The sequence below is a fragment of the Microtus ochrogaster genome, chromosome 4 (genome assembly GCF_000317375.1).
Source record: "Microtus ochrogaster isolate Prairie Vole_2 chromosome 4, MicOch1.0, whole genome shotgun sequence".
Taxonomy (NCBI): Eukaryota; Metazoa; Chordata; class Mammalia; order Rodentia; family Cricetidae; genus Microtus; species Microtus ochrogaster.
In genome coordinates this window covers 6322748-6340461 of record NC_022011.1, presented here as the reverse complement: position 1 = coordinate 6340461, position 17714 = coordinate 6322748, and the positions used below count along the sequence as shown (strand labels likewise).

The window sequence follows — 17714 nt, the reverse complement described above, 5'->3', positions numbered from 1 at the left end:
TGAACGGATGGACGGTGGGTAAGTGGATGATTACTAAGTAGATGCTGAGAGGGTGAGTAAGTTGTTAGTTGGGTGATTAATGGAGAATTGATGAATAAGTAGACACCTTTATACTTCATTCTACCATAATCTGCCCCCACTCCTGACATCACAAACAGATCCTGATATGACAATAGTGGACTTCCTATAGCGGTACATCCCATTGTCAAAAGAATCCTGAACAGCAACGACCTTACCTCACCCCTGTGGTCTAAGGCAACATTCCCACCCCGCCCTGGGGTGCACCTGTCTCCCGGAACTCCTCTAACTCCGTGATTCTGTCCATGCTCCTCCCACCTCTTGTTCCGCTGTCACCCTTTGTGTCCACTCTGAGATGTCTCTGAACTGCCCAGCCCTCTGTCATCCTTATGTCAGCCTCTTGAAACATCTGTCCACAGCTGGGAATCAGGAAGGGAGCTGAGATGACGCTCCAGACAAGGGGGAGGAGAGTAATAGGGTCCAAGTTGACAAGCTCGGTCCTTTACACTCTTCCCCGGCCCTCGCAGGAAGCTGGAATAGAGAAAGATGGTGCGTGTGCCATGTTCCCGCCATCCCTTCTGGCGAGAGCACAGCCACCCTGTCCACTTCTACTGTGAGGGCGGATCTTGCTGAGGTCAGACGTCCCAGGGAAGTGCACCTGTGACAAATGCCTTAAGAATTTTTGTGACAGGAGCCATCAGTCAGATCTGTGTCCTTGCTTCCACCCCTTCTTTTTCTCAGCAGCATCGCTGGGAGAATGGGCCGGAGGATGCTCAAAAGTGCTGAGTCAGCACCTCGGTGCCTCTGTGCCTTCTCCGTGGGCCCCGGGGTTCAGATAGCTTGGGGCTCTAAGGAAGATCCTCTGTGCTCATTGAGACCCTTGGGCTGCCAAAATGCTGTGCTCGGCAAGGATTTAGTAGCGGTGGTCTGCTACAGTGTCCCTGCCAGCCTAAATTCTCCAAACTGGAGCCAATCTTGCCCCTAGCTGCCTAAAAGGAGCTTGAATCTCATGATATCCCTTCGTGGTTGTCACCCCCTCTCTTCCCTGTTATCCCCATTCACCTTCCCTTCAGAGAGAGTGGTTCAAGGCAGACAGCAGGTCCAGAGACAAACATGTCCAAAGTCACATAGTCAGGGAGTGTTAGAGCCAGATTAGAACATGTTCCACTACCCCCCTTACCTACCCACTGTACTCTCTTTTCCTGATATCTTAGTCATTTGTTGCTAAGAAACACAATACCTGAGGTTGGTTAGTTTATAGATAAAAGACATTAATTTTTGGTTCATGGTTTTGGAGGTGTAGAAGGCACTGGTGCTGGCTTCTACTAAGAGCCTTGAGAGGGACAGAAGGAGGAAGAGAAGGAAGAGGGAGGGAGGGAGGAAAGGAGGAAAGGGAACAGGAGGAGGGAAGGGAGGGAGGAAGGAAGAAGGAGGGAGGGAGAGAGGGAGGAAGGAGGGAGGGAGAGAGGGAGGAAGGAAGGAAGGAAGGAAGGAAGGAAGGAAGGAAGGAAGGAAGGAAGGGTGGGTGGGGGCCTTGGGGCCACATTAATTCTTTCATAATAGTCCTGCAACTGCTTCCATAAGACCCAGCTTGCCCTAAGACCAACATTAATCCCTCCCCTAGAGTGGTGTTCCATGACCTGTCTCTCTTCCACTAAGCCCCACCCCGTAAAGATCACTACCTCTCACTACTGTAACTTGGGGGCCCAAACTTCCAGCACATAAAGCTCCCAGGGAAAAGCCACCCAAAACACAGTGCCTGTTCTGTGCCTCGCTGCTGCGTGAGCTGCCGGACCGTCCAGACAAGCTTGGGGTCTGGCTTAGATCCCAGACTGGCATACACTTGGAATAGGCTCTTCAGCATGGTACTTCAGCCCCTGTGATGGCGTGACAATGGCATCCACACAGATCTCTTAAGTGTGACTCCCGGCCCATTCCTGGACGATTAACCCGGAAGCATCACATTTGGCTTCTGCTTGACACGCTAGTGGCGCCTGAATCCAGGTACCGCCCCAACCCTGTGGGGCCTGAGAATCGCATCTGCAGACTAGGACCATACTAAGGATGTCTCCAAAGCTAGCTCAAAGGACAGACAGATGGAGCCAAGAAACTCTGCAGTCGTAGGCTTTGGCACCAAGTCTGTCTTCCTGAGCCGAGGTCTGGGCTCTGCCCTGCCCTGCATGGTGTGGGAGACTGTGCTCAGCACCTTGTATCCCTAGATCCGTGCTTATGCTGATACTGCCTCCCCCTAGTATCAGATCCAGCAGGCTCTTCCCAAGTGCCCTGCCTCCCGTCGTGCATCTTCCCATCTGCCTCCCATTCAGCAGTCCAGGGACTCTCTGAAAACGCTTTGCCCATGCCACTTTATTTGCTTTTTAAGTGCCCTTATGGTCTGGCCCTGCCAGCCTCTCCAAGGTTACTCTGCACTAGTCTCCTCTGCAGCCTATATTCCCCCATTATTCCTCAATTGCATGGACCCTCATCGGGGGCCCCAAATTCTTCTGCAGTGGAATCTGCTAGACCTGTTCATCATCTCCCCTAGATCTGAAATCCTTCCTCAAGACTTGACTACTGCTGGGCATGGCGGTACCCACCTGTCACCTCAGTACTTGGGAGGCTCAACCTAAAAGATGTGAGTTCTGGGCCAGCCTGGGCCACACAGTAAGATACAACACAATGTCTTGAAGTAAAATAAAACAAACAAACAAAAACCCCATAAGACCTGATGAGCTCTCTTTGATCAATATTCACACTCCGCCTGCTTACACGTGTCTGTGAACCTTATAATTAGACTGGAGAGTTGGGTGGGTGATGGACAGGAGGGCAGACCAATGGGTGAGTGAGACGGACCTAGATAGAGCAGTTCCTTCATCCTCCTCCAAGGCACACAGGGCCATGAATCACTGATTGCTCTTGGTACCATTCTGGTGGCTCCTAGGCTTCCCTTCTGAGCTAGCCCTCCCTGGGTAGAGGGAGTGACAGACAGAAAGGGTAAGTGCCCACCCTCCAGAGCTGCAAACTAAGGCTTCTTGGATCACAGGTTCCTGAATTGTAAAGAGCAGTTTGGCCCCAAGCCCTGGCTCTATCCCTTTGACCAGCCCTGTGCCTCTTAAGTGTACAGAAAGACAACACCTGCCTCTAGGGATCATAGCCCAGCTTAAACGAGCTAGACCTCTGTGCAGAGAGTATTTTGCCTGCTTGGCGCATGCATAGAAAATGCTCATCCTGGGATAGCTACAGCGCGGTCAGCAATTGCAAGTCGCCCACGGGTCCCACTCTGCAGTCCAGAATGTCTCCAGGTGTTCTGGAACCGTTCCAGAGGTGACCATCCACAAAGCAGTGGTTCATGGCCCAGCCCTGTTCAACTGCTTCTTCCGTGTGTACCTGCCTGCTTGGTATTTCACCAGCAATGTTCTGCTAACTCAGCCTGAGTGAGCCTGGGTCATAGGCTGACAACACAGAAAGTAGCCCAGATGAGGCCTGGCATCATTTCAGGAGAGATTTTCCTTCATGAGAAACTATGGGCTCCCAGGACACAGCACCTGGTATCCATAGACCTTCATCTGAATGTCCAGCAAGGGAACTTTGGCTTCCCATCGACTCAGATCCCCTTCTGTGGTGCTCTGCAACCTTTGGGGGGGGGGGTGTTTAATCTCCTGGTGGCTGTTTCCTTACCTCTCACCTAGGGACCCCATCACTGAACTAAATGAGATGGTCTTGTGGAGCCACACAGTAGGTCCTCAGGAAGCAGCTGCCACTCTTGCCGGCCCTAAAGGATGGTGACCCATCAGGAATTGTGTACATGGTGAGGTGGTGTTAATATGGTCATGAGCACATTGGAGAAGTTGCCTGGAAAAGAAGTCAGGGGCAGAGACAAAGCTGTCTTCCTCTGTTCTTGCCGCAGCTGGTGCAGGGGACAGGGAGGCAGAGGTTTGAAGGGGGGCTGTCATGGTTTTGCTCTGCAGGCAAATTTATCTTCTTGATAAAATGGCCCTGCATTTGGAAATGGCGAGCCTTGCTCTCATAATTTAAAGCAGAGCCTCCTCTGTGGGTGATGGTGACTGAGAGATTAATGTCCCAGCCAGCCACGCAAGAGACACTGGCGCCAACTGGCTTTATCTGCGGGCATGGGAGATGATGCCCTCTCCCACCCAACCCATGATGAGCCTGGAGTCCACAGACAAGGCATGGCTCTCATCTCCTGCCGTGGAAGGTGGAGGGACGGACAACTACAGGGAGCCCCATGGGGCTGACTCCTGTGGGCAGTAGGATCTTCACACTGAGCATAGAAGACAGGGCATGTATACACACACATGTACACACACACACACACACCCCTCCGTCTACAGGCTAGGCGCTGCAGCTCTGACAGCAACAGCTTTCTAGTATTGTGTGCATCTGCTTTAGATCAGGGTGTGACTAATGTGTCCCCAACGTTCCCCACATATGGGTTCAGGATGGGACAGTCTAGAGCCCTACTAGGAGCAAGATTCTTGCCCTCAGCTCTCTCGCCCCCCCCCCCCGTAGCTTAAGTCCCAGACACCACAGTCTCTGCCCTTGACTCTGAAGGTGAGAGCAAGAGCGTCACCATTGGTTTAGGAGGGACAGCTTGGCGTAGTGTATCACGCTGAATGATTGATGGCTCAAAGCTAGATCTCATGACTGGCTCTGGGCAGCTCAAGTCATTGCATGGAGTACCGCGTGGAAAAGGATGCTAAGACTACCAAACCGAGAAGAATCATGATCGATTAGTAGTGCCTGTCACTGGCACAGACACGGAGTGGTGGAAAGCATGCTGTGGATTTGCTCGAAGTTGAGGTCAGACAACACAGTTTTAAAATTATCCCTTTGGAGTGGGGGTGGGTGGGTGGAGGGGTGTTTCATCTTTCGTCTGCATCTTGAAGAAAAAGAAAAGAAAAAAACAATAGCTGACAGTTAAAATGAGAAGTTGGCACTTTGTCTAAAATTCAAGCTGTTAAACAGAAGAGAAACTGGATTCCAGCCTAAGGGAAATCAGAGAGCCAACCAGGTCCACCGCAGTTCATTCCTTCATCCTGCAGATATTTAATGAGCATTTATTATGTGCCTGGCCTTTGACCAGTGCAGACTCAGTAAGCCAGGCAAGGCAGATGGGAAGGAAGTCTGTCTTCAAGGGGCTAACACACTAGTAAGGGAGCCCAAGGACACAATGTCATAATAAATAAGTAAACAAATGAGTAAGTGAGATTTGAGAGATCGCAGTGAGTGACATTTGAAGAACACACATTTTTTAAATGCTCTGTGGCTGGGTAAAGTCACTCTGCCCTGGTGTGTATGAGGCAGCTAATGTTCCTTTAGCTTACGATTTTGACAGTTCCAAGTGCAAATACCATAGGGAAGCCTTAGCCACTCCTTGACTGCCCTGCCTCACGACGTGGGTGACAGTGGTGGGGAACGTGCATTGGTGCACAGATCTCTGATCAGAGCAGAGAGCCCTCAGTGACTAACAGATCTCACATGAGGCCCCACCTCCCAGAGGTCCCACATCTACTGGTAACACCCCTGGATCTCCAAATTTGGCAGTCTCTGAGAGGGTGGGTTTTAAGGGGAAGTCTAAAGACCGAGAAAGAAGAAGCCTTTGTTCCACCTCTGGGGGTTGTTGTGATATCCTTTTGAATATTAATTTGCACAAATGTGTTTTCATTTTCCTGGCATATGCCGAGGAGGAGACAGCTGGGTCATCTGAAATCATGTTTAGTCATTTGGGAAGGACCAGGGTGCTTTCAGAAAACAGCCAATAGTGTGTACATGCCCGTGAGCAGTTTATAAGATTCTCATCCTTCTGAAACACTTGGTGTTATATATCCCACCGATTATCCCATCCAAGTGAGTGCGAAGCCAATCTCACTGTGGCTCTGATTTGCACTTCATCACCTTCTCTCTCTCTCTCTCTCTCTCTCTCTCTCTCTCTCTCTCTCTCTCTCATTTGTAGCACAAATTATAATTGGTAAATTATAAAAACCTGGAGTCAGATATTAGCAGGTGAAAGCTGAAAGATCAGAGAAGAAGAACAACCAGACACTAATTCTTACTTCCTTGAAGTCCTCAGAAACAAGGGAACAAGATTCTGTATAAATCCTCAGGCTGAATGCTGAGTTCCTGTCTCCTCCTGTCTTATACTCCTCTCTCCGCCCAGCCATATCACTTCCCATCTCCACCTCCCAAGTGCTGGGATTAAAGGTGTGAGCCACCACCACTTGGCTCTGTTTCTCTTCTAGGCTGATTCAGTCTCGTGTAGTGGTGGCCTTGAACTCACAGAGATCCGCCTGCCTCTGCCTCCCAAGCGCTGGGATTAAAGGCATGTGCTGCTACCACCCGGCCATGGCAACTCTTATAACGAAAACATTTAATTGAGGCTGGTTTACAGTTCAGAGGTTTAGTACATTAACCTTACGGTGGGAAGCATGGTGGTGTGCAGGCGGATACAGTGCTGAGAGGGAGCGAGAGGTTTATATCCAGATCAGCAGGCAGCAAGAGAGAGGAAGTGACACTGGATCTGGCTTGAGCATTGGAAGCCCTGAAGCCCACTCCCAGTGACACACCTCCTCAAAGGCCACCCCTACTCCAACAAGGCCACACCTCCTAATCCCTGCCAAGTAGTGTGACTCCCTAATGACCAGGCACTCAAATACATAAGCCTATGGGGGCCGTATCAGCAAGCTCTGGGTTTGATTGAGAGACCCTGCTCCGATAAATAAAGTAGAAGATGATAATGGACAACACCCTCGGGTTTCCACATGTTCACATGTGTGCGTGCGCACGCGCGTGCACGCACACACACACACACACACACACACACAAGAAATGGGGGCCAAGGAGAGGCATGCATGCCCAGCTAGGACCATGGAGTGTCCATCCCACCAGGGGGGATTTTATTTTATTTTTATTATTATTTATTTATTTATTAAAGATTTCTGTCTCTTCCCCACCACCGCCTCCCATATCCCTCCCTCTCCCCCAATCAACTCCCCCTCTCTCATCAGCCCGAAGAGCAGACCGGGTTCCCTGCCCTGTGGGGAGTCCAAGGACCTCCCACCTCCTTCCAGGTCTACTAAGGTGAACATCCAAACAGCCTAGGCTCCCACAAAGCCAGTACGTGCAGTAGGATCAAAACCCAGTGCCATTGTTCTTGACTTCTCAGCAGTCCTCATTGTCCGCATTGTTCAGTGAGTCCGGTTTTATCCCATGCTTTTTCAGACCCAGGCCAGCTGGCCTTGGTGAGTTCCCGATAGAACATCCCCATTGTCTCAGTGTGTGGGTGCACCCCTCACGGTCCTGAGTTCCTTGCTCGTGCTCTCTCTCCTTCTGCTTCTGCTTTGGACCTTGGGATTGTAGTCCGGTGCTCCAATGTGGGACTCTGTCTCTGTCTCTGTCTCCTTTCATCTCCTAATGAAGGTTAATATCCAGGAGGATGACTATATGTTTTTCTCCAGGGGGGATTTTAATACTAAACTTCAGCAATCAAAGTATATCAGGCACAGATAACAGTGACACACACCCCTACTGGTGATGAGCAAATGCTGCAAAGCTCCCGGTGTGAGCCAAAACTGCTGCCCAGTGTGTTCCAGACCCAATTAAGCTCCCCCATTCTTCCCTTACCCACTTGTCCTTGCTGAGCACTGAGTGTGGTGGGGCTTTAGGGTACGTGCTGGGAAGGAATTTGAAGAGAAAAGCAGTCACCGTTGAATGGAGGATGTAGAGACCCTCACATGGATTAAAAGGCTTTTCTGCAGCTACCCAGGCAGGTCACCATTCAAACTCCACTTGTTTGCCCCGCCCAAGACAGAAGCCTTGTGCCTCCAAAGCAACTAAAACCCTCTCTGGATCCACTAACACAATACACATATTAGGCACCTTTGATATACCCGGCCTGGTTGCTGGATGTAAGGACACAAAGGGTTATCAAATGCAAGGCCTGGAAACCTCCTACAGTTCTAGTGAACAGGTGCCCCTAACATGGGCCATGGGCAGACAAGTGGAAACCCCGCTCAGAACAGGGTCCGGGAATGAACTGACTTTCCATCATGCTTGCCATGCCTGTAAGGTCCAATAAGTCTGAGAATCCGTGCCCCACTATTGTCCAGAGGTTGGGGATACACCTCAGGAAAGGTCCCCACCAAGGGCCAGGGATGCTAGAGAGGGACCTCTGGACTCGGGGGCCATATTTCCAGATCAGCTCTGCCACACAGTAAGTAGTCAGCTATGGGATGGACTCTCAGCATTGAGCCCCATCTGCCTTGATGAGGGATACCTGCACCCCACCCTCAGTGAGCTGGAGGAATTCAGTGGTGCTCACTAAGGCAATGGCTCTCCCTGCACCATGTGGCTGGTACCTGTGGCTGCTATGGCTGATTTATACCCCTTGCTGAGACCCTTGCCCCAAGTCCTTATACTCTGCCTTACTAATGCCATTAATAAAAACTCAGAGGCAAATATTGGGGTGCAACCTGAAGACCAGAAAAGCAAAGAAGTCAGCCACTGGTTCTTACCTTGACCTCAGTCTGAAAATGGCGATCCTGCCTCCAGGAATCTCAGAATAAGACTGAAAATGAGAGCTGCCTCCTCCCATTTTATAATCCTCTCTAGTTCTGGAATTAAGAGCATGAACCACTACTGCCTGGTTTCTACGGCAAACTAGTGTGGCTACTGGGATTATTGCTACCTGGTCTGCAAGGCTGGCCAGTGTGGCTGTTATACTTTTCTGATCCTCAGGTAAGCTTTATTTATTAAAATACAAATGAATGCCACTACACTAACCCCTTCTCAAGACTTCGGTAAAAATGTTTCAACCTGACATCTTTTGGGAAAGAGTCCTGGTGTACTACTAAGATTCTTGGGACTGAGCCTCTGCTCTGCCTTGAGCAGGTCCATTGCCCTGTCTGGGTTTTCCTATCTGTGGCTAGTGGGGCTCCTGGAGCAGAGGTCCAGAAGAAATGAAGGAAGGTAACCTGCACGCACCAGAAACCCCTATAGTGCTCCCCTTCCCCACAGCAGGAGCGACCAAGATGAAAAGCCTGATCCTGACTGTCCTCCATCTGTTTAGAGATAAATGACTCCCAGGGTGGCAGGGTTGAAGGAGGAAGGTGTGTGGCGGGCCTGGGACCCAGCTCAGTGTCCCTTCTCTCTGTCTGCAGTAGCACGATACAACCGTACCAGCTACTTCTACCCCACCACATTCTCCGAGAGCTCTGAGCACAACCACCTGCTGGTCTCTCCGGTGCTGGTGGCAAGCGCTGTCATAGGTGTGGTCATCACCCTCTCCTGCATTACCATCATCGTGGGAAGCATCAGAAGGGACCGACAGGCCCGGATCCAGCGACACCACCATCGCCACCACCGCCACCATCACCATCACCGCCACCGCCGGCGCCGACACCGAGAATACGAGCAGGGCCAAGGTGAGCTCTGGCCACTGTGACTGACTTAAGGAGGTGTCTGGATGGGGGGTGGCTCTGCTATGGGATCACAAAAGTATCCTGGTCCACTATCATGAAAGGCCTGTAGTCTACCAAGAGAAGGACTTAGGGAGAGGCTGAAGGCCAGGTGGAGAGTATGTCATACTCCTCAGCCACTGTCACTGTTCGTTCATGCTGTGCTGACAGAGGTTCAGCTGGCATCTGGATGCAATGGATGGATGGATGGTTGGATGGATGGATGGATGGATGGATGGATGGATGGATGGATGGATGGATGGAGAGATGGATGAATGGATGGAGAGATGGATGGGTGGATGGATGGATGGATGGATAGAGCGATGGATAGAGTGATGGATAGAGCGATGGATGGATAGAGCAATGGATGGATGGATGGATGGATGGATGGATGGATGGATGGATGGATGGATGGATGGAATGGATGGAGAGATGGATGGGTGGATGGAGAGATGGATGTTGTAATAGGAGTGGCGGGGCTGCGTCCCCAGCACCCCAGCTGCCTGCTAGCTTACGCCTCAAAATAATTACACAGACACTGTATTCTTTTAAACACTGCTTGGCCTATTAACTCTAGCCCTTACAGGCTAATTCTCATATCCCGATCAACCTATCTCTAATAATCTGTGTAGCATCAGTCTTTCCGGGAAAGATTCTAGCCTACATCCATCCTGGGTCTGAGCTTCATGCATCTGCCTCAGGGAGCAGAGCTATCGTGTCTGCCTGGGAGAGGGGAGCATGGCGTCTCTGAGCTCACTTCCTCTTCCTCCCAACATTATGTTCTGTTTACTCCACCTACCTATGTTCTAACCTATCAGGGCAAGCAGTTTCTTTATTTAATTAACCAATGACCTTCCTCCATCAGATGGATGGATGGATGGATGGATGGATGGATGGATGGAGAAATGGACGGGTGGATGGATGATGGATAGATGGATGGATGGAGAGATGGATGGATGATGGATGGATGGATGGATGGATGGATGGATGGATGGATGGAAGATGGATGGATGGAGAGATGGATGGATGGAGGGATGGAGGGATGGATGGGAGATGGATGGGAGATGGATGGATGGATGGATGGATGGATGGATGGATGGATGGGAGATGGATTTGTGAGTAAGCAGAGGTAGGTGGGTAGGTGGAGGATTGGATGGATGGAGAGATGGTTGCCGGTGGGTGGGTAGAGAGATAGATAGTAGATAGATAAATAGAGAGATGGGTGAGTAGAGAGATGAGAGGATGGGTGGGTGGATGGACGAATGGATACTGGAAGAGGTAGGTGGATGGGTGGATAAATATAGGGAGAAGTAATGTAGATAGATAAGAAAGGGGTGGGTGGGTGGGTGAGTGGATAAGTGGAGACGTGGATGAGAGGAGAAATGAATGAGAGAAAGACAGACAGATGAATGAATGGAGAGAGGGACTTGTGGGTGGAGTAGGCCAGCAGAGGACTGGGTGCATAAGGGTTAAATGCATAGACTTGTGGATAAATGGATGGGAAAATAAGGACGATGGATAGACCAGTGGGAAAATAGATAGATGGGGAGCAGGAGGGTGGATATATAGGGGGATTGAGTGGCAATGCTTGCATGAGAGAGGTGGACTGGGTGAGTAAGGGTAGAAAGATGGATAAATGAGAACTGAAGGCCCAGGCGGAGCGTGATAGGATGAGCAGGTAAATACATAGATGGGTGGGTGGATGTTGGAATGAACAATCAGTGAAAATCTATTACTGAGAGCCCACAAAGAAAAAAGAACACATTATCTCAGGGTATCTTGTCACACAGTGGAGACTACGGGGCAGAGGGACCAATCCTCAGAGTGTCTATCATGTCAGAATTCGTGACCTTTTATAGAACATGGCCACCTGACCGTCTCATTCCTGATGGAGACCACCCATGATCTAAATGAAGCAGAAAGGTCCAATTCTGAGACAGTGTTCCACGGCAGGAACAAGGCCCACAGGAGTCTGCACATGGGCAGCCAGGGCCACTACCCAGCATAAAGCCCACCTGCCCCCAGTTGGGAAGAAAAAAGGCGGCTTGGTTCATAGGGTTTGGGGCTCTGAAGAGTTTCTCACTGTCGCTGAAGTGTTGTGTGAGACCTGAAAGGCCTTCCTCATCCAAGGCAAGAAGAGCCTGAGAGCAAGGAAGAGCCAGCTGGGGTGGGCCACCTGTCAGCAGTTAAGGGCCACCTGAAGCTGACACAGGACCGGCGGATAAAATCACCTGCGGATACCTGGACCTTCCTTTGCATTATCTGATGCAAAATTCTCCTCGGTCTTGAGTCACTAGCTCTGCTCCTCACCCCCGATTTGCTGATCCAAAATTGAGATTGGAGCAGTTGAGCAATGGACCTGGGACCGTCCTCTTGCAAGACGTGAGCCCTGGTCGCTGACCTGGGTGCACTCAGACTAACCCCCACACAGTCCTAAAGGGGCACCTGTGGGCTTATGGCGAGGTCCAACAGACACTTAGGTGCCAAGGGCCATTCAGACCTAGATGTTGCTCCTCTGGGAAAGTCTAGAGAGAAGCAAGAAGCCAGACCTTAGACAGAGCTGGGAGGGGGTCATCTGTCACAATGGAAGAAAGATAGATGGCCAGTTAGTGACATGCTCCGAACTAGCTAGGATTAAGAAGAAAAGTCAGCAGGTTTGCATGGACAGGCAAGGCCCCGAGTTTTCATGGACAGCCATCCCAGGCCCCGAGTCTCCCCAGGGACTAAGTTCTCCCTAGCAGACAAGAGCAGAGCTCAGATCAGGCGGACATGACCGATGCTCCTACGAGGAGTCCAGGACCACTTTAACTATCCCTCACCCAGGATGGTGCTAGGTAGACCCAGTACCAGGATGGTGCTAGGTAGACCTCATGCCCTCCTGCTCCTCCCACTCAGCACCTCCTGCCTCTTCCATGCACCTGGCATTGCTCCTTCAGCACCCACCCTTTCCCTGTTGCCCAACTCGAGGACAACAGGGACAGCTCTGGCAGTGCAGGACCCCAGCTCCAGCGCCCTGTGGCCCTGGCCTAGCTTCTCTGTTCTGCTGTTTGTCTCATCTCTCCTGGCTCTCTTCTCCTACATGACTCCAAAGCTCCCATATTTCAACCGACACCCTGAAAGGGGAATAAATCTTGGCTCAGCTCCTTTGCACAGCCCGTTATTGGGTTTATTTTTTTCTCTAGTAGAAAAGTAATATGCACTTATTGTAGAAAACCTTAAAAATATAGGCAATGTGGAGGACCGAATAAGGGTCATGACCTGCCAGATAAGCGGAGCCGCCAACAATGAATGGATGTGTCTGCAATATATTCCTCTGAGTGTTTTCTCGGTCCCCGTGAATAATCCCGGAATTGGACCTGTGCTATGGTTCCTGATCTAGATTCTTCCATTGCTGTTGGACCGAGAGTAAGAAGTCTGTATGGGGAGTGGGGACTAGTCTCTGGAGTCACGTGTGTGCTGAGCACATGTCTCTTCTCCCACTGTCGGGTTCTAACTTATCAAAGCTTAGCCCACCCCGTGCCAGGGCTGCCCTGGGCTAAGCTGTAGTCCATCCTGGAAGCTCGTCAGGATAGGTCCAGCCTTGTCTCCTCCCTGTGACTCAGCCCCCAGTGCCCACCTTCTGGTGGTGTTGCTCAGGAGGGGCAGCCATGCCTGGTAAGGGGGGTGGGGTCATGTGAGGACTTCCGAGCCTCAGACAGACTGCTACTTTGAGGGAAGTCCCTAGTGCTGCCTGTGCTTCCGTTCTCTGCAGCTTCTGGCAGTTACATGCACAGCCATTCCAGCCGCAGGATGCCCTACGTCTGTAGCCCTGCCGAAGACTGGCGCTCGCCCTTGGACATCAGCTCTGATGGCGACGTGGATGTCACAGTGCTCAGGGAGCTGTACCCAGATTCTCCACCAGGGTAAGGAGGCCTCATGGTGGGGAGAGAAGTGGGCTTTCTGGATCCAAAGATCTCCCACCCACGGAAAGAACCTCAGCTCCCCGTGTGTAAATACAAATGGATTCCAGTGGGCATGGTTACAGCCTCTGCTCTCTGACTAAGCAAGTCCCCTTGAGGATGGATATGACTCAGGAAATGTCACCAGGAGGGACTACAGAGACCAGCTGGGATGCTTCAGGCTGATGGGTGGTGGGGAGGAGAGTCTTGTAGATTTGGGGTAGTCTCATGACAGTTTTGGGGAGCCCCTATAAGTCCCTCCAGGGATCTCCCTGGGGATGGAAATGGTGGGATGTTCGAGATCATGACCATAGAATCGGTGTCCATTTAGGGGGGAAATCTGTGGTGCTCCCATTTGTGACCCCCGGAATCCATGCCTACCCCGAGATCAGTCTTTCTCAGACATTGCAGGGGCAGCCACAGAGTCCCCAGGCTTGGCTAGCCCCTATCATCTGTTGGGTGTCAATGGTGTACATGCAACCCTGCCTTTCCAATCCTGTCCCTGTCTTCTGCACCCTTTTGCCTTAGGTCATCCGGGTCCCAATCTCAGTTATCCCAGGCAGGTAGGCTATCATCAGCCTACTCCTGTCTGATATGAACCTAGACAGCTCTGACTCACAGAGACCCCCCACCTCCTCACAGACTCCATCCCTATGCAGCTCCTACATCAATCAAAGTAGCCCCTGTTGGCCCTGTACTTTATGTAGGTCACAAGGACAGAAGGGCACCCTATAGAGCCCAGTTCCTTCCCCATACAGGCTAAAGCAGCTGAACTCCTTGGGGGACAAGGGAGGTGGGCTTGTCCTCAGGGCACACCCTTCGGAGCTATAGGGTTCTGGTCTCACTCTGAACCATGCCCTCAACTACGCACAGTGCGTTCTCCCCACTAAGAAAAATCCAGCAAATTAGGCAGCCCATGGAGCCTGAAGGAGTTATGTCTACTGCTCCAGGAGACTCGGGGCAATGGTGAGGGCAAGGGAGAAACATAGAAGGAAGCTGGTTGGACACTAGGCCTCTGCTCCTCGAGTGGGGCATCTAGAGCCCCAGATTCCAAGCCCCATCCACTGGGACAGGAATTATCATGGCCAGCCTTCACTAGGGCATCCCTGTGAAGTGACGGTGTGGTCACCATCATTAGAGCTGGGGGTCAGAGTCCTGTCACCTCCCACTGCAGACCCTGTGTCGGGCAGACATGTCCTTTCTCTCCCACCAGGGGAGCTAGGAGAAGCAGCAGGTGCTCTTAGCCCTACAACCGCGGTTTCAGGGGCCCCAGGGGCTCCTTCCTAAACCTCAAAGACAGCAATGGACACATTTCAGGGCGTCCTACCTGGCCCGTTCACAGTGCCCAGCCTGGTCCTATCCAGTGACTGCTCTTGCTCCAGGGAATCTAACCCCCCCTCCAGAGTGGGGGGGGGGAGAGGGGGAGAGATAGGGACTCACTTGGGTTCACACGATATGTGAGCTAAAGTCGACGCAGGATCCATGTCTCAAGGGTGTCAGATCGTCCTCCCTAGGGACAGGTGTAGTCTCCAGCATGTGTGAGGCCAGCTACCTTCCACAGTGAGGGCAGCGCCTCAGCACACAGAACGGACTCTTCCACTTGCCCTAACGTCTCAGGATCCATAACCCCTGAGTGAAAACCTCTTCTCTCACAGCTATGAGGAGTGCGTGGGACCAGGGGCCACTCAGCTGTACGTCCCCACGGATGCACCGCCACCTTACTCCTTGACCGGCTCCTGCCCCACGCTGAATGGCGTCCTGGACTCAGGCAGCAGCCACAGCCACCATCAGCGGGAGCAGAGGACCCAGGGCCAGAGTGGCCTCCACACTGTCTCTATAGACACGCTGCCACCTTACGAAGCTGTGTGTGGAGCAGGCTCCCCATCTGACCTGCTGCCACTGCCAGGACCAGAACCACAGCCAGCGAACTCCCAGGGCTCAACCACCCCAACCCAGGCTCCAACAGGCAGCCCTGAGAGGATTGTGTGAGCGACCCAGCCAGTGAGTCCCACTGGTCCTTCAAGGCTACCCTATCTCCTCCGGGCACACAGGTGCACATGCATATACAACTACACACACACACTGGCATACTCTAAGTGCACACACAGACACGTACCACATAGAGACACCTGCATAGACACAGGTCCCACTACTACAAAACTTACCTGGGAAGGTTTTCTTTAGAGGAAGTGTCCCCCATCTGGTGTCTCTCCCCCGACTCCAGCCTTGCACCTGATGGTAGTGCCTCTCTGAACAGTGCTGGGCAGAGGTGAGGTAGGAAGCCCTACTTTCTTCCCTCTCCCCAGCTTCTTCTAGACTGTGGCCACAATCTGCTTCTCCTGCAGAAACTGCTTGGTCCACTTGCTGCCACAAGCTCTACCCCGGGGCTTGTCCCACTGGGAGCCGAGACAGGTCCCAGTGAGGCCCCTCTACGCACTGTGCCTATCTTTCAACTCCAGGGCAGAAGAGCCCCAGTGTCACCATCCCGCCTCTTACAGGGTGGAGAAACAGGTCTGGTGGCTTAGGCATGACCTGGAGGTCCTGACAGCCCATTGAGCCCCTTGCTGTCTCAATGTCCTCAGCGTGGCGGTGCTAGTGGGTCATCTCAGACACCCACCCCAAAGTACAGGGGGAGCACAGGCCCATGGGCATGTGTCATAGAGGAGGGTCACGGTTCTTCCCATGCCCATACCAGGACTGGGAGTTCAAGGAAGACAAGGTATGGATAGTCTCATCACAGTGCTACCCAGACACTACTCTAGGCACAGAATGGCCCATTGCTCAGTCAATGTCCAGCCAGCCCTGGCAGCCTGAGCCTGATAGTGTTCAAGCTACTCTAAGAGCCAGTGTTGACATCCGGGGTGGCAACTCACGGCTGGGGACTGAGTTGGTGAGTTCTGGCCTTGCCTCTCTGGGACATATGCACAGACAAAAATAAACAGAATATGGACCCCATGGGGGAAAAAAACACCATGCCGCTCTGAGAAGACTAGTGTCTGCTGCCAGCATCCTGTCGCAGAAAGAGGTATGTGGAGACAGCTGGCTGGAGAAGGTTTCAGATCCTGGCCTGTGAACTCCAGCAAACTCCATCAAAGACTATATAAGGTGACAGAGGTGATCTTTGAAGACCCAGTTTGCCCGAGGTGATGGCTAAGCATCTTTGAGGAGTGTCCTGCTGGCACTGCCGCTGGCAGGGAGCAAGACATCCAGCCTCCCTCACTCCCCACCTTTTGTCTGTCGTTTATCCCGAAGCAGCAGACCCCACCCCATTGACCCTCTTCCCACATCTCAACCTCTCCAACGAAGGGCTAAGAAAATCCAGCAATCCCTTTCTTCAGCAGAGGGTGACAAGAATGGCTATCCTGAATTCTATTTTCTATAGAAATAGCATTTATTCTGATGCAGAGCCGAAAGGGACCCAGCCACCACTCTGTAGCATCCTGTGAGCAGCCTGCTGGAGTCACAGTCTCCACCTGGGAGAGGGAACTGTGTTTACAAGCAGTTCTGCCCACCTTGCTGGCGTTCTGCTTTCTAGGCAGAAATATCTGTTGTACTGTATCGCCTTTCAGATGCACCCCAGGGACTAGACGCTGTTTAAGAAATGCAGTCTGTTTCTGTGGCTCTGGAAAGTGCTGGGGGTGGGGGGAGAAAAACCATCCCTGCCTACTCATCATGTCGGAGGAATCTACAGAACAGCTTTTCTCCTTCCTGGATCAGGCTGAATAAGCAGCAATGTATCTTTACTGTGTTCAAAATAAATACATCGTATCAACAAAGATGCAGAGAGAAGTAACTTTCAAAGGTGTGCACTGAGGCTCCCGATGGCTGCCAATTGAGAGGAAAGGGACCCCCTAAATGGAAGTAATCTTTAATCTGCCTCTGAATATTGACATGCCCAGCTGGCTACGCCTCAGGTTTGAGCCAGTGAGGCCAGGTTGTGCCCAGGTAGCCAGGGGTGTTTGTGTGGTCAGTTTTATAGGAGTTCCTTTTGTGGTCCTCTGCTTTTATTTATCAGTTTTGTTTTTTTTGAAACAAGATTTTTCTATGTAACCCTCTGCTTCTCTAGTTCCTGGAGACACCTATTAGTCTCGCTAGCCAGGTCCCCCAAACCTCCTGCCTCCACCTCCCAGCCTATGCTATTGCATCCGGCATTTTCTGGGGTACTAGAGACCTGAACTCATGCTTGCTCAGCAGGTGCTTTGCCTACTGAGCCAACTCCCCAGCCCCCTTCTTATGTTTCTGTGAAACCTGGTGTAACTTCTCTGAGGCCTGTCTGATGTCAGTGTGA

General features: G+C 51.7%; 1 protein-coding gene across 1 annotated transcript in view; it reads left to right on the top strand.

The window, feature by feature from the left end:
• The window catches only part of Bean1 (brain expressed associated with NEDD4 1), a 43082-nt gene extending 25882 nt beyond the window's left edge, over positions 1-17200 (top strand). The window contains exons 3-5 of the mRNA XM_026778886.1: positions 9192-9455; positions 13240-13390; positions 15082-17200. Coding sequence (XP_026634687.1) covers positions 9192-9455; positions 13240-13390; positions 15082-15415 — 749 coding nt within the window. The 3' untranslated portion in view covers positions 15416-17200. The remainder of the gene's footprint in view (positions 1-9191; positions 9456-13239; positions 13391-15081) is intronic.
• The last annotated feature ends 514 nt before the right edge of the window (positions 17201-17714 follow it).